At 42.9% G+C, this 17,131-nt stretch overlaps 1 protein-coding gene across 1 annotated transcript; it reads left to right on the forward strand.

The window, feature by feature from the left end:
* The first annotated feature begins 1,990 nt into the window (after window positions 1-1,990).
* KRT6A (keratin 6A) lies at window positions 1,991-7,192 on the forward strand. The gene is made up of 9 exons (XM_006870005.1): window positions 1,991-2,716; window positions 3,810-4,024; window positions 4,370-4,430; window positions 4,549-4,644; window positions 4,769-4,933; window positions 5,421-5,546; window positions 6,392-6,612; window positions 6,824-6,858; window positions 6,969-7,192. The coding sequence occupies exons 1-9, from the start codon at window positions 2,192-2,194 to the stop codon at window positions 7,190-7,192; spliced, it is 1,668 nt and encodes a 555-aa protein (XP_006870067.1). The 5' UTR covers window positions 1,991-2,191.
* The last annotated feature ends 9,939 nt before the right edge of the window (window positions 7,193-17,131 follow it).

Here is a 17,131-nt window from a genome sequence, read left to right on the forward strand (position 1 = left end):
TTGGCTGGTGAGGATTAAAGATTAAAAGAATTATCCACACAGTCCTGGAATATCGCCCCAATTTCTTCCCCTCAGGAACTCAGGTGGTGCAGTGGACAATAAGTGCTTGGCTGCTAGGCAACCAAAACGTTAGCAGTTTAAACCCACTAACCACTCTGTAGGAGAAAGACATGGCAGTAGGTTTCCATAAAGACTTACAGCCTTGTAAACCCTATGGGGCAATTCTACTCTGTCCTATAGGGTTGCTACGAGTTGGAATTCAGCTTAATAGCACTAGGTTTTCTCCTTCCCAGAATAGCTTCTACAAATGGTTGGTCCAGAAGGAGTTTACCCCATTCAAAGATGAGTATTAACCAAAAAGGAATAATCTCAGGACCACAAAAGATACTTGTTGCTATGGTTAGGTGCCATTGAGTCAATTTCTACTCATAGTGACCCTATTCACAACAAAACAAAACACTAATCAGTAAGACACCATCCTCACAATTGCCCATTTTTACAGCAACTGTGTCAATCCACCTCATTGAGGGTTAATAGATTGTATTAATCAAGGTTCTCCAAAAGAACCCTCTTTTTTACTGACACTCTACCAAGTCAGTAGAGTGTCAGTAAAACTGGCAGTAGAGTGTCAGGGACTGGTCTCTCCTGATAATATGTCTAATGTACGTGAAACTAAGTCTCACCATCTATGCTTCTAAGGGTCATTCTGTCTGTACTTTTTCCAAGACAAATTTGTTTATTCTTCTGACAGTCCGTGGTACTTTAAACATTCTTCATCAACACCATTATTCAAATGCATCACTTTTCCTCTGATCTTGCTTATTCATTGTCCAGAAAAAAATATATTTAAAAAAATGCCTATAAAGAATACTTACTGTGCCCACCCCCACCAAAAAACATTCACTACAAAATATGAACAAACCGTTCAAAGAAATAATTACCTCTGAAAAAAGAGAACAAAGAGCCAATCTAATAAAACAATGAAAGATAGAACATTAGATCGTAGAGTTCAGCAAAAAAAGTAAAAAATGCAAGAATAAGTTTTTTCAGAAATGAAAGCCAAACTGAAAGGAGCAAAAAGGAACCTTGCTGACTGCACGACAATGGAGCTACAGGAGAAGACTGAGAAAACTGAGTGATAGGACATGGGGATCAGAGAGTGTGACAGAGCAGCCAGAGAAAATATAAATACGTAAGATAAAGTGGCCCCAACAGAAGTATAATTGGAAACCTTAAGAAAAATATAGTATATATGAGTGATTGTATGCACACACAGAGAACCCACATTACAGATAGACACATGAAGGGGCTTCAAAGAGTTTGTGTAAAAGTTCCATTCTCTTTCAACTCAATTTTTCCATAGACTTGTTACTTGGATATGTTGATACAAATAGAGATAGCGTATGTATCTCAGGACAACTAAGTGGCCAGAGAAGAGTCTTTAAGCATGCATTTTGTTACATAAATGTGTATTACTTACTTAAGTTTTAAATGTGTGAATAAATGTGTAAATAAAAAATAGACATTCAGCTACATCTACACCTGGAAAAAATACAAATACATAAGAAAGACTTATTTAGGGTTTAGATTTAACCACCAGTTTACAGAAAAATACGAGCACAGAAGCACGTTATGGGCATATAGGAATCATTTTATATTCTATTTTTCTTGATGCTTAGATTTTTAAAAGAAAAAAAATTAGATTTAATGCCTGCATTTATTGAAAAAAACAAAACATATGCTCTGTTAGAGCATATGCAATAGATTTCATCTGATCTCCAATTTCTCTTTGGTAGGAAAGACCAGATTGGGGAGAAGAGATCACTCAGTACATTCTGATACATAAGCATAACGTTGATCGTTTGTTGGAGCCAGTGACTAACTCCTGACTGGAGTGAATTGAGAATAGACTTATTGTACTGAGATCAAGTCAAAGCTGGAAGGCAGGAGAATTTTTCCCTGACTCAAGGAAACTAAAAAAGCAATCTTAATATTTCATAACTTTTCTAATAATCTGGGTGTGATCTCACTGTTTGTAAAACTTAGCACTTCCCAACCTGCAAGCTCACCTTCCAGCACTGAGCCCATCCCAGACTCACCATATATAAAGGACTGCTGGGAGGGCCTTCTCTACTTCCTCCTGCTCTAAGCTCTATACTCCCACTTCTCACCTTCTCATCTGTTGAGAACCATGTCTAGCAAATCCACCATCAGCCGCCGTGGCTTCAGTGCCAGCTCAGCCAGAGTCCCTGGGGCTTGCCGCTCAGGCTTCAGCAGTGTCTCCGTGTCTCGCTCCAGGGGAAGCGATGGCTTCGGTGGGGCCTGTGGAGGAGCTGGCTTTGGCAGCAGGAGCCTCTATGGCATGGGGGGCTCCATGAGGATCTCCAGTGGAGGTGGCAGCTGTACCATGAGGAGTGGATATGGCAGCAGAGTCGGAGGTGGCTTTGGCTTTGGAGGAGGCTCCCGGAGTGGATTTGGTTTTGGCGGTGGAGCTGGTAGTGGCTTTGGGCTTGGTGGTGGAGCTGGCTTTGGTGGTGGCTATGGGGGCTCTGGCTTCCCCGTCTGCCCCCCTGGAGGCATCCAAGAGGTCACTGTCAACCAGAATCTCCTCACTCCTCTGAACCTGCAAATCGACCCCACCATCCAGCGGGTGAAGACTGAGGAGCGGGAGCAGATCAAGACCCTCAACAACAAGTTTGCTTCCTTCATCGACAAGGTGAGACCTGAGAACATTCTCTTCACCGGGTATTTCAGAGTCTCCTAACTAGAGAAACAATGAGCTTTCTGACAGGGGTGGATTTAGGGACAAAGGATAAGGGGACACAGATGATCATTCCACAAGAATGCCACATTGGCTCCATGTTGACAATAGGTAGAGGTGGTGCAAACAATTCTGAAATGATAAATGCCCTAAATTACCCTCATTCCTATGTAGAAAAGATTATCAACCGGTGATACCCAGGACCCATGGAAAGGGAACTATGGAGTGTAATTGGCTAACTTTTATCTTTGAAGTTTATAACAATTACAAAGAACTGGCCAGTCACAATGATTTCTGGACTCTAGTTAGGAGGAGAAATCTATGAGTTTATGTGAATACTGAAGGAATAATTTGTAAAAGCATAGCTAAAGTGGGTACACAATTTGAAGACTGTAATCAGTGTCACTGAATTCAATATGTAGAAATTATTGAATTGGTACATGTTTTTCTGTGTTTAGTTTTACACACACACATAAAATAAATGATTAAAAAAGAAAAAGAATATTCTGTCCAGATGCAAAAGCATTTATATTATCTATAGAGAAACAAAAAAACTCTAGAAACAGTGAGTAACCATCAATCTAAGATGCTTCAGACAAGACTCACGCTCTAAGTGGAAAATTAGATTCCAGTCAAATGATTATACAACAGATAACACTCCTTCAATGGCTCATATGTAATACAAAGGTTTTACACAATATATCTTGCAAATGGTTTTAAATAAGGTTCGTGTTTCTGCTTATCAAGAAGGAAGTTGTTGCTGTTGTTAGGTGCCATCGAGTTGGTACAGACTCATAGTGGAATGTCAAAAATCACTGATAATCTCCAGAATTTTCAGTGTAGGAAAAACTCAAAGGTCCACAGGGGAGTTATTCTGGGGAGATCTGTGGGATCTGAGGAGCAAGATTCTCAATCTGAACCTCTGAGCTGCTCCTCCTAGGCCAGCTAGACCATGGAGACCTCCCACGCCTGCATGGACATCTGAGAAAAAAGACACGTCCCTTTTTGCTTTGTCTACAAATGGCCACCTTGTTTCCTTCCTCTCCAGGTGCGGTTCCTGGAGCAGCAGAACAGAGTCCTGGACACCAAGTGGGCCCTGCTTCAGGAGCAGGGCACCAAGACCGTCAGGCAGAACCTAGAGCCCATGTTCGAGCAGTACATCAGCAACCTCCGGAGGCAGCTGGACACCATCCTTGGGGAGAGAGGCCGCCTGGACTCTGAGCTCAGAAGCATGCAGGACACAGTTGAGGACTTCAAGAACAAGTGAGCAAAAGAGAATTTAGTCCTCGAAGGTCTTTAAGAAATAGGTATCACCAAATATAAAAGTGGCCTTACAGGTCCTTAACAAAACATGACCAATGGGAATAAAAATCACAAATTCATGTCTATGAGCAAATCTGAAAAGCAAAAAGAACTATGAGTTTCAGAAGAGGAAGGGTAAGCAAGAAAAGAAATGGCCAAATCATGAAATCATCTTTTAGGCTCTCTGTGGCAAGAAAGCTCAAATTGTAAATACTCAATTTTATGGAAATCATTGGATCTTAAACTCCCTTTTCTATATTACTTTACCCCATGGTTCAATTGTATCATTTACTTTTCTTATTCTAGATATGAAGACGAAATCAACAAGCGCACAACAGCAGAGAATGAGTTCGTGACACTGAAGAAGGTGAGCTAAGATCTTGGATGAAAATTCTTTATAGGAGCAGAATAGGGAAGAAGTAGTCTAAAAATGAATAGACTGGGGATACGCGCTCAGTTGATTGAAAATGTGGGTCTTTCCCTAGGATGTGGATGCTGCTTACATGAATAAAGTTGAACTGCAAGCCAAGGCAGACAGCCTTACAGATGAAATCAACTTCCTGAAAGTCCTCTTTGATGCAGTAAGTATCTATCTTCTCCTTTTATTTGATTGAATGGCGTTCAGCAATGGGTGGGAGAATCTTGGGCTGGGATCGCCTGTGAATGTCTCTGGAAAAGATGGCCTTACAATCTTTTGTTCTGCAGGAACTGTCTCAGATGCAAACCCACATCTCAGACACATCTGTGGTCCTGTCCATGGACAACAACCGCAGTCTGGACCTGGACAGCATCATTGCTGAAGTCAAGGCCCAGTATGAGGATATTGCCCAGAGGAGCCGGGCTGAGGCTGAGTCCTGGTACCAGACCAAGGTGAGCAGTGAGTTAGCAGCTATCATCTTTCAGATACTCTTCTTAGGATAACAAGCAAGGTTCTGGTTTCTTTTTTGGAAATGTATGTCAGGGATGCTGGAGTCATCTGACAGTGTATATACATCCTTGTACTGTTAAAGTAGACAATCACAAAACTTATGCCCCAAACTATTAAAAGAATGTAAATGCAAGAGGAAAATTTTCCTAGATAACAAACTAATGATCTTTACTTTCGTCTTCATTCTGAATACTGCCTCTTAGAAACACTGTACCTGCCCAGAGGAGATCTAGACTAACAGTGGCCCAATAATAAGAATGATCTGTGAATTCAGTTGAGCAACATCTAACAATTTTGCAACATCAACTTTTCCTACATTCCCAGATGAGAAACCATTAAGTTCAAGTTTTTCCAATGCTTGATCAAGAACTGAAAGACATTTGGCATATTAAGCCCCACACACCCTGTCTCTCTCCCTCTGGACCACAGTATGAGGAGTTGCAGATCTCAGCTGGCAGACATGGAGATGACCTGCGCAACACCAAGCAAGAGATTTCTGAGATCAACCGCATGATCCAGAGGCTGAGATCCGAGATCGACCACGTCAAGAAGCAGGTGCGTTAGTGGGGTCTAGGAGGAAGAGACAATGGTGAAGCAAACTACATTTCCTTGTTAGTCTGCCAGGTAGTCATCAGCTACCATCTGGGCATATTGCTGGGTATTGAAGGACTATCAGGGGAGAGTAGGCTTAGGCAGCTACTGTAGCTGGTTAGGAAGGATGGGCCAAAGTTAAGTACTTGATACTACTAACACATGGATGGAACCATTCCCATGTGTTCAGATTTGTAAAAATTCAGGCTAGAGGCATCATAAAGATTTACATAAGAAAAAATGGCTGACTCGGAAATTGCAAAGAAATATGTTGGGAACGAAAAGGTAGAGAGTTTGAGGAATCATGCTGAATCTGTTCAAGTCCAAAGTGAAAACAAGAGATGCACAAAGGTGTGAGATTGAGGTGAGAGAAAGGCAAGATGTTGAGTCTGATGTGAAAGTTCACTTCAACTGAGGATGTATGTAATTTTGTCTAAGTTAGTGTGGCGTCCACATTAGATCATCAGTGATGGTCCTGGTTTGGCTTTGGACACAACACTACAAAATGAATAGTAAATGAGACCCTTACTCTAATGTTCCATGGTCTTAGGTCCACTGTATTTGTCTTTCATCAATCACCACCCATATCCTCATTCAGGGTTGTTAACATAAAAAGTGTCATGGGTTTTTGTCAAGTGACTTCCAGACTTGAAAAGTTTTCAAGAATTTTGAATTGATAGAAAAAGTCAGAGCTCCTTCTCCATCAGTTCCAGGCTTTAAGATTTTTTTTCTCATTGAGAAAGAGGAATATGAGTAGTTTCCCTGAAGAAACAGATTACAAGTTTTTACTTCCTCTTTTTCCCCCTTAGTGTGCCAACCTTCAGGCCGCCATTGCTGATGCTGAACAACGTGGGGAGATGGCCCTCAAGGATGCCAAGAACAAGCTGGCTGAGCTGGAAGATGCCCTGCAGAAGGCCAAGCAGGACATGGCTCGGCTGCTGAGGGAATACCAGGAACTGATGAACACCAAGCTGGCCCTGGACGTGGAGATCGCCACCTACAGGAAACTTCTGGAAGGCGAGGAGTGCAGGTGGGTAAATCAGACAAGTATCTCCAAGATATGTATGTAGACCGGGAGCACACCTGTGAACCACTGTAATCATGACCACCCTTACTATTCTTGGAAAACAACAAGAAGGGCCATGTCTGCCTGAACTGTTCCTCAGATTGAGGCTGTCCACACTCATTCAGCTCATGGTTCTCTGAGGTCTCATCTTCCCTTTGTTTGCTTTCCCCCCTAGGCTGACCGGGGAAGGCGTTGGCCAAGTCAGCATCTGTAAGTACCTCTGTGTGATTTCCTTCCCTGCCTTTGCTCTTTTGCCTGGATTCAGGCTGGTGGAAAGAGTCTCTCCATGGACCATTGTTTCCGTTTCTCTCCCCTCACAGCTGTGGTGCAGTCCAACGTCTCCAGTGGCTACGGAAGCGCCAGTGGTGTCGGTGTCGGCGGTGGCTTATGCCTAGGTGGAGGCAGTGGATACTCCTATGGCGGTGGCTTCAGTTCCGGCAGTGGCAGAGGCATTGGAGGTGGCTTCGGTTCCTCTGGTGGCAGCAGTTCCACCATCAAATACACTACCTCCTCATCCTCCAGCAGGAAGAGCTACAAGCACTGAGGTCCTACCACCATTGCTGGGTTCCACAATGCCTCAGGCCCCTCTCCAGCTGCAAGGCTCCCTCCTCACATGGCTGCTCCTCCCCTGACCTCTCATCTTCTCTGCTGTTTCACTTCCAGCTGATGTTGCCTTGATCAGGAGGTGCTGCCTTGAAATGAGAGATGCTCCTCCTTTCATCTCTTTGCCTATACCTGCTTCAGCCAAGCTTCCTTTGCTCCTCAGCACAATGTCAACAGGCATCGTTTGATGTCCCCATGTTATTACTAGATTTATCAGTCTGACATAATTTTGAGCAGAAAATGATCTCTTGCCTATTAAGAACAGAGACTACATCTTGCTATAGAGCAAGGGAACTTTTCTTTAATTTACAGTTGTCCTGTCAACCATAGCTCTATCCTGAAGTGTTCACATCTTATAAATGAATTGTCACGGTCTTCCTTTGCTGTGTCCCTGGACAATATGTTATGTTCCCCTCTGATATGCAGAGATTGTATTCCTGAAATGTTTTCCTGTGTTCTCATGGCTTTCTTGTTTCCTGTTGAATAAAGCAGATTTATAATATAAAAATTCTGTGTTAGATTGCATTGCTGGTCATGTAATGGTTCGAAAACTTTCTCATCTTATCAACTATTCCTCATCTTTGGAGAAGTGGTACCTTGTCTACTGACAATTCATCATGTTTCTGTGATCAGACAACTGCTTACAACTATCAACTTCTAGTACTTAGGATTCTTTCTCAAAAAACGACAACAAAAGACTGTTTAAAAGTATTAAGAAAGAAAAGGAAACCAGAGTTTAAGATGCCAGAGCAGCATAATCTTACAACTGTAGGGCTTTTCCTTTTCCACACCCTAACATTTGGTGGTTTTGTCCTCACCCCAATTTCTGAATGTCCCTCAGAGACACCCCTACACTTCCCCCCTCCCACTGGGGAGATATTGCACAGAGCTAACAAGGTTTAAATACTTGATTCATCTCTGATAATTAAGACATGTGCCAAGATGTCTCAATACAACAATCAAACCAAATGTTATAAAAAAATAGCATCCCAGATCTTGGTATATGGATTTAAAGCCACTTGCTTTTGTTGTTAAATGCCATTGAGCCCAATCCCATTACAGAAACCCAGTTTCCAAGGAACTGCTGGTGGATTTAACCCCCAACCTTGTGGGTATAGTCCAGCACTTATTCTACAGAGCTGCATCGGCCTCTACATTAAAGAGACCTGTTGACACTATGAGTTAAGGATTGGACTGCTAATGGCAAGGCCATTGTCTCAGAATGCATTGTGGAAGAAAGACAAGGCTGTTTGCTCCCCTAAAGATGTAGCATCTTAGAAACCCTAGATAGGGTTTGTATGAGTCAAAATCGACTTGATGTCAGTGATTTTGGTTTTGGTTTAAAAAGTATTACATTAGTAGGGATGGGCTTTCTTTGTACCCAAAGATATTTGGGTTGGACTGAAGAACTGCTCATGAAAAACGCTAGTAAAAGTTCATAGAATTGTACACTTAAAAATTGTGGATTTCATGCTCTATAAATATATATCAACAACCCTGAATAAAAAATGAAATCATAAAAAATCAAATAAGTATAACTTCAAGAAAATGTGGTTTAAAGACTTTGTTTTGAGGCGCTTTTGTCAGAGGTGAGATTGATGGTCCCTGGAAACAGATGGATCTTTGACTAGCATGGAGGTGGGTCTGGTCAGGTGTGGTGTCATTTTGTGATAGGAGATTAAAGGAATTATTTCAAGTGTAAACTTTCATGCACATTTTGACAGAGAGATGTTGGAGGTTCATTTAAATCTATCCTGATAGAATGACCATTTTGATTCCTAGACAGAAACACAAACTTATTCTAGAATCTGGCTAATCAGGCATTCTATATTCCAGGACTTTTCTCTATGCAAAAGAAGGAACAACAAGGACAAAAATTGCAAGACAACACTAACAAACTTGGTTATAATAATATTTTGCTAACTTAAAGTCATATCAGAGACCTTTGGCCTTGGTCATGAACCAAATTGAGGTCCAACCTTCTTCCCATGGCTGTCTATAAATTGGGAATAGGTCACTAGGAACAAGCTTTGGAGATGAGTGAGACTTTTGAGGATTATTGATCTGGTTAAAGATTTAAGGTTTAAAGATTTCCTTAAGGTAATAGTTTCAGGGGGCTATCCAGCATCAATGTCTCCAGAAACTCTGGATTCCATGAGAATTTGAGATTCTATTTCTCATTTTCAATAACTTTATACGCATGCGAAAGCTGGACAGTGAATAAGGAAGACCATAGAAGAATTGATGCATTTGAATTATGGTGTTGGATGAGAATATTGAAAATACTGTGGGCTGCCAAAAGAACCAACAGATCTGTGTTGGAAAAAGTACAGCCATAGTCTATGCTCCTTGTAGGCCAGGCTGGGCAAAGTTCGTTTCTCACTTTGGACATATTGTCAGGAGGGACCAATCACTTGAGAAGGATATCATGTTGGGTAAGGTCAGAGAAAAAGAGGAAGACCCCCAGTGAGATAGATTGGCAAAATGTGCTCAAGTGTGGCAACAATTGTGAGGTTGGCCCAGGACCGGGCAGCGTTTTCGTTCTGTTGGGCATAGGGTTGCTATGAGTCGGTACCGACTTGATGGTATCTAACAACAACAACAACAATTCCTCATTTTATTCTTTTTGATCAGAATTCTTGTATAGAATCATTGATCAAAATGTTCAGCAATGATAGCAGTACACATACTGTTTTTCTGGTCTTATGGTCAAAAGAGGTAATTTTTCATGGAGGTAATTTGACTGGCATTCCAATTCCACCTCCGATTCCTGATGCTCCTTCTTCCTCAGCTGCTCCTAGAAATTGAAATCAATTGTCCAATTAAATTAGGTTATTTAAAGGTCACATTCTAAGGAGCCCTCGTATCATAGTGGGCTAAGATTTGGGCTGCTAACCTCAAGATTAGGCTTTCTGTTCATCCCATAAAGATGAACTTCCTTGGAAACCTTACACAGGGTCACTACGAGTCAGAAACAACTGAACGACATACAACAACCACAACAAAAGTCATGTTGTATGGTTTTGACAAATGCATACTATATACTCACCATTTACAGCATCATGAGAATTCCTGATGTGGGGCTATGACTGCAAGGTCGGTTTGAACTGCAAGGTGGATGGTTCAAACTTATCAGTCGCTCCTTGGAAACCCTATACAGGGTCGCTATGAGTTGGAATCAATTCCACAGCACTTAACAACAACAACAGTATCATGCAGAATAGTTTCGCTGCCCTTAAAATGCCCAGTACTTCACCTATTTAGAGTCCCTAGGTGATGCAAATGATTAATGCTCTTGACTTCTAACTCAGAAGTTGGCAGTTCAAGTCTACCCAGTGGCATTTCAGATGAAAAGCATGGTGATATACTTCTGAAGAATCTGCCACTGAAACCCTCTGAAGCTCAATTCTATTACACATATGGGGTCACCTTGAGTCAGAATCAACTCAGTGGCAACTGGTTTAGTATTATTCTTTTTATCCCCTATTTAGAACTCTTCTATCGATAATAGTTTCTAATTATTTAAAGTTTTGGGCTGTTGTAGAGTGCCATCAATGCAGTTCCAAATCATAATGGCCCTGTATAGGGTTTCTGAGGAACTACTGATGGATTTGAACAACCAACCTTGTGGTTAACAGTCCACAGATTATCCTACAACACCACACCAGGATTCCAATTAGTTCAAGAGAGTGCATGACTTCTGTAACTTGATCTTACAACTAACCACCTTGCTAGCCTTCACTCCTGCTTTCATGATGAGGAACTCAAGTCTCAGAAATTAAGTAACACGGCCAGTCAGGGATAAAGGCAAGATTCAAGGATGGATGCACTGGGTTTCAGAGCCTTTTCCAATGGTAGGTGACAGTCGGCAGGGGGTGTGTTCTTACTGTTGGATCCCAGCTTCATCACTCCTATCACCTCTGCTTCTAGCTGTGGGGAGAGCTGTCAATGCCAACACCCAGGGACTGATCGGAGTATTCTCTTGAGTCCATCCTTCCCTTGGTTTGCTTGCCCTCTGCTGGAGGTGCCACTGCCCTGGGAGCCAAAAGTCGATGCAGGAGTCAGTCTCTCACTTAAATGGGCATCTTCTGGGTAATGACATCAGTCAGTGACACAATCACACACCAAGAGCAAACACCAGATGATATTTGCCCTTTAGCCTGAGAATTCCAGCCCACACCAAGAGGGAGATTAATTACCACTTTTATCCAAGTTGGCACTGCTTACCCCTCTCCCGGCCCCCCCCTCCCCAGCTTGGGACTGCATCCAAGTTCTGTTTTGCCTTTCTTCATCCTGAGAACCCTTTCTAGTCTCTCAAGCCTCCATTTCCTTATTCTCACTTCTCACTTACTCCATGATAAACAGGAGTATGTGACTCTCTTCAGCCTGTGTGACCTTTGTCTCAAAAAATGTCTTCAAAAACTCATTATTTTCTCATACGATGTGCCTTATGTCACTCAGAAATACAGGTTAAGATGACCTGTGACCTAGCTGGTTTCTAGAAGAAGGTAGTGCATTATATATGCATGTTGGATACAACTGAATTGTATGCCTGCACTTGAGAAATACCTCTCACCTGGTAGAGTCAGAAATATATACATTAAAATATACACACCATCTGAATAAACCAAGAGACAATGGAAATGGAGGCAAAGTATGAAGGTACAGAAGCAATGGCAGGCCAACTTCAAAGAAGAGAAGTGGATGCGAGCTCCTTCAATTGTAAATTATGAAGGATGTAGGGAAATGTTACTTTAGCATCCAATCAGTAGAATACCATGATGCCCAAACAGTATTATCAGGGTAGAAATTATAGGTACTTTATCTCATAGACATTAAATGAATGCCTTAAGGGGAAAAAAAGTCTCCCTTTATTGCAAAGTACACCTCAAAATCATTCTATAAAGAATCTACAGAAATCTCTACAACTTCTCTGTAGAAAGCATTTCCCTATTTGCCATTAGAACCTAGAAGCCCCTTCCCACCCCCCTTTAAAAATGTTTTATTGTGACTTATGTGATAGTTTACGTGGGAGAACATTAGCTTTTTATTCATCCTATCGTATATCGTTTCATTGACTTTCATTGTCATGGTTACAAACCCCTCCATGCATCATCAACCAACCAAAGTGGTTGCAAGCGTGTGCCCCCCCTCCCCCCGTAGTCAGCACACAGCCCCTCTTCCTCATTGGGTCTAAAGTCCCCAGCCACTCCATCTCTCCACATCATTGTCTCTGCCTCCATCTCTGGCGTCACTGCCTAGAAGCCCTTTTGATACTGAATTTAATACTTTCTGCTGAAGTTTTAGTTAATTCTCTGGCAGAGATGACAGAGGTGAACAAGGAAGAAGAGAAGAAGGGAAACAACTTGATCTCCTATGCAATTCCTATCTCCTTGCCTCACACCTATTTCCCAATTCGTTTGTCATTTTCATTACTCTCCTCCGGGCTCCCTCCAAGTTTGCCAGCTCTTGCTTAATAAATGTGTGAATGGAAAGCACTTTCAGGCAGTTCCTTTAAAAGGAAGTCTTCTCTCTCATTGGCCTGATGGGAGAATACCCAGGCTATCTGAACTCTACAAGACAAGAGTCATGCAGAAATACAGGGTGTCTGCCTGTGGGGCCATGCATGGTAGTTACTCTTTTCTGGGAAGAAAGGGACTTCCTAAAAAAGAGTGCTCAGATGTTACCTGCATCAGCATGGCCCTGGTCTGTTCCCTGGAGACTCTTTCACCCCATCTGACTTCAGAACTATGTCTTGTTTTACCCCTTAGATGCCCTTCTGCAAAGCTGCATGCCAGTTAATTGCACTTTGAACACACGCAAGGGGAGCTGGCTAATTGAAAGAGCCCTCTGCTGAGTCCTTCTTCAAAGAGAAGAGTTCTTTTGCAATACTGAGTCATGAGCCCTGTTTTTTTCATTGCTGTGTGTCTGGACTTAAAGCAGAGCAAGGTGAGGTTCCTGTTCTCCAGTTACCTTGAGTCAATCACTCCCAGCTTTCCCAACACCATCAACATTGTCACTGTCACCATCCTTATCATAGCTGTGTGCTGTTTTGGTGCCTGCAGGTTAAGTCAGGCACTCTGCCACCTGCAGTGGGGCAGGGTCTCCAGACCAAGGTGCCCCATGGGATTGTGGAAAACATAACTCCACCTCTAGCTGCTCTTATCCTTGGAAACACCCAGGTAAACGATGCCTCGCCTAGATGTCTCACATAGGTATGAGGTTTACACAGACAAGGTGGGTATACATTCAACAAAGAAATACAATCCTATCTTAAGTATCTGTGGGTGAATTCATCTGTGACTTATCTGAAGGAAATGCTTAACTCCAGCCAGCTACCTCAGCCTGCCCACCTATGTTGAGGAGTTTATTCCTGTCAGCCTCTAATGTGGGCCTGAAATGTGGTATCTGGAGCCAATGGGGAGAGCAAAACTCACTTGCTGCCCTCAAGACCCTACTATGTCATTGCCTCAAGTTCATATTGCAAGGTATTTTATATAGCTGTAAAAATAACTTTTCTATTCCTCGTTCTCTTTCTTGGCCTCTGTCATCTCTACTGGGGAATGAACTTAAACTTCACAAAAGATGTGATGGCATTTTATTCTTTTATATCTGGCAGATATCTCTCTTTCAGCCCCAGCAAGCCAACGATAAGGAAGTAAGAGGCCCATAGATTACTATATCTTTTCATACTATCAGTGAGGCATGGGAACAAAACACTGTGCAAGGGGCCAGAAGACAAGGCTCTGGTTCCAGCTCTACTGATACTTTCTCTAGGACTCTGGGTCTCACTCTCGTCATCCATAAAATATGGAAACTTGCCCTTTGTGAATTTTTCTGGAGCTGAAGACCACAGAAACAGCCTGGTTCTTGGACCACAGATCAGTAGCCTGGATGCCAAGGAGGCAGCATCCCTTCCAGACATCTCAGAGCTCCCCATGCCCATTTGTGCCTACTCACAAGGTGACACCTGACCATAATGGTCCATTTCCCTGCTACAATGTTGGTGATTGAGCATCATTCACTGTTGCATTCCAGTGCCTAGTATATTGCTTAAAAAAAAAAAAATCAAATTCCTTGCCATCAAGTTGATTTGGACTCCCTGAAATTCCATGTGTCACATAGCAGAACTTCTCCATAGGGTTTTCTTGTCTACTATCAGGAGGAACAAGTCCCTTGAGAAGGACATCATGTTTGGTAAAGTGGAGGGTCAGAAAAAAAGAAGAAGATCCCCAATGAGATGGATTGGCCCAGTGGCAGCAGAAATGGGCTCAAGCTTAACAACAATTGTGAGGATGGTGTAGGACTAGGCGGTGTTTTGTTCAGTTGTGTATACAGTCACTATGAGTTGGAACGGACTCAACTAAGCACAAGCTTTGTGGAAGCCAGTCATCAGCCTTTTCTTATGTGGAACCACCATTTTCATCACCTAGACTCCTTATTGCTGGTGCCCAAAATACAGTTCTTGAAATCATAAATTAATGAATGAACAAATGCATCTAGTTTGAAGGCTCAGGTCAGCAGCCTTTCTCAGGTGCGACTGGAAGTATAAGGGTAAGTCTATAAACCAAGGAGTAAAGAGTTTCTGGGATGTCCAAGTTCATGAGATAGTGAGGCAGTCCCAAGTCAAGCATAGGATTAAAGCTATCCCTTCTGACTGTTACTTCCTGTTGGTGACACACACTTCAACCCCCAACTGCAAACTCCAGGCCCCGGGGAAGCCGATGAGATATTGTCAACAGCTTCCCAAGGTAGGCCAGTATCACCCATCCTGTGCCCACAGGCTAGTGTTACATGCCAACAGTTACCTTGCTGGGATTTCTAGGTCCTGTGCTTCTAGGTTTACACAGAGCCTCTTGGTCTCCACACACAAGGAAGAGTCAGAGCGACATCCAGTTTTGTTCCCACCATCCTCTCCCAGAAACTTCCTGTTTGGCAGCCCATCTCAGCATAGACCAGAGAGACTTGGTAAGGTATCCCAATCCTGGGTGCAAATGAGAAGATGAAAGTAGACAGAGGTACATGATTGAGACACACCTAAAATTCTTTCTTGTCTAAATTCCTTTGGTCACATTTTGTGGGGGTACCTCCCAGCACTCCCACTCCCTTAGCCTATAGACACGTCTCACATCTCTCTGCCTTGTTCTCTTTCTCCACCAACCTCACAACCATGAACACCTTCCCGATTTAGTCTCTGGAATCCATCACCCACCAAGGGCCTCAGTGACCCTCTGAAGATAGTAGAGAGGGAGCAGAAGGGACAGGTAACAGGAGAACATTTGGCTCTCCTAGCTTGGCCTCCATAGCTCATACCATAGCCCTTAAACCCACCACTCCCTAAAACCTCAAGAAAACACCTCCCAGACAGATTTATTAGTAGAGTCAGAGAGAATGGAATAAATGAGACAACTTGTATCTTTAAAGCCTCTACTGAGGAAGCTTCTGTCAGAGTTCTATTTAGGGTGATAGGAGACAAGTTGAGGACAGCAGAAATGCCCCTAACCCTCAGTGTTATATGAACACCCCAGAACACCAGTAAACCAGTGCAAGTGGAAAAAGACTCTGAAGGCCAAGTCAAATACAGGAGTTCCTAGGGAACCAATCCAATGGCACTCAGCAACAACAACAAGGGAACCACTGAAATCATCTTGGGAGTGACTTTTAAGTAGAGCATTTGTGGTATTAGTGGGTGTGTGCCATTGAATCAGTTACGATTCATAACAACCCTGTCTCGGGTTTCCAATCTTTATAGGAGCAGAAAGCCTGATTTTTCTCTTGCAGAGCAGCCAGCAGATTCGAACTGCTGACCTTGCAATTAGCAAGCCAACTCATAACCCACTGGTATACCAGGGCTCCTTAAGCAGAGCAATAAAGGGGGTTAAAACCAAACTAAACAAAACCTGTCCTTGGCAGAAAGAAAACAAGACATTAGCAGGTGTTGAAAGTCTGTGACATTTTGTGATGTTGACGTATGTGATGAAACAAGCTGTCAGGGAGACATTGTCCACCAGGGTAAAAATCACAGTGAAGGTAAAAGGTCAGAGAAGAGGGAGTGAAGGAGGAAGAGAAGTGAAAGACATCTTTTTTTTTAAAGTCTATTTCACTAAAGTTGGTAACTAAGATACCTCTAACTTCATAAACAACAATCCTGATGGAAAACTTCAAGTGCAGGAGGGCGAGATAGAAGTACGTGGACCCAAGAAGCAATGACTGAGGGAAAGAGGGATGGAAACAAAATGAGGTGGCAGTGCCTCAGAATGGGGGTCCAGGACAGGGTATGGGAAAGAGGAATGGCCCAGGAGGAAAGAAAGCTGGTAGGGAGTTTCCCACGCGAGGAGATTGGTGGGAGGATGCCTCCGCTGCTTCCATTCTGATGAGCATGCCAGATAAGATGCTCTTTCCTTTCGTCTCTGTTTGGTGGAAAGCTCTGCACAGTTCAGGACTCAGCGCTACTCAGGAAACAAGTGTCTCTTCTTCTGGGAGAGAGTTTATCATGTAATCATGAGTACAGAAAACAAAGACAACGATTATTTCCACTCCAGGAGTATGCGCCACCCTGGCTCGGCTACCTAAGAGAGGCCCTGTGCGCCTTTTGGCCTGCATCAACAAAAGCTATGATTCACCGATCTCTGTGGAAACTGAGACTCTCAAACAATCTCTAGATGGCGGAGAGGCTCACCCTCTGGCTTCAGCCTCAAGGAGGAAGCAATTCAGAGAACAGAGCACTGCCACTCCAGATGCCAACCTGCCATGCCAGGCAAGTGAGAGTGTCTGCCAACCTATTCGATATCCTTGTGTCTTGAAAGGACAGAGACCATGGGGTTTGGCTCTGTTTCTCACTATCAAGGCATTGTTGATCTGCTTAAACAATCATTCTAGG

This window comes from Chrysochloris asiatica, unplaced genomic scaffold (genome assembly GCF_000296735.1).
Source record: "Chrysochloris asiatica unplaced genomic scaffold, ChrAsi1.0 scaffold00138, whole genome shotgun sequence".
NCBI classification, from domain to species: Eukaryota; Metazoa; Chordata; class Mammalia; order Afrosoricida; family Chrysochloridae; genus Chrysochloris; species Chrysochloris asiatica.

Coding starts and splice junctions, on each gene's coding strand:
- KRT6A (XM_006870005.1), top strand. CDS start 2,192: ATGTCTAGCAAATCCACCATCAGCCGCCGTGGCTTCAGTGCCAGCTCA. Junction 5,547..6,391: donor TCGACCACGTCAAGAAGCAG/GTGCGTTAGTGG, acceptor TTTCCCCCTTAG/TGTGCCAACCTTCAGGCCGC. Junction 6,613..6,823: donor CTGGAAGGCGAGGAGTGCAG/GTGGGTAAATCA, acceptor TTTCCCCCCTAG/GCTGACCGGGGAAGGCGTTG.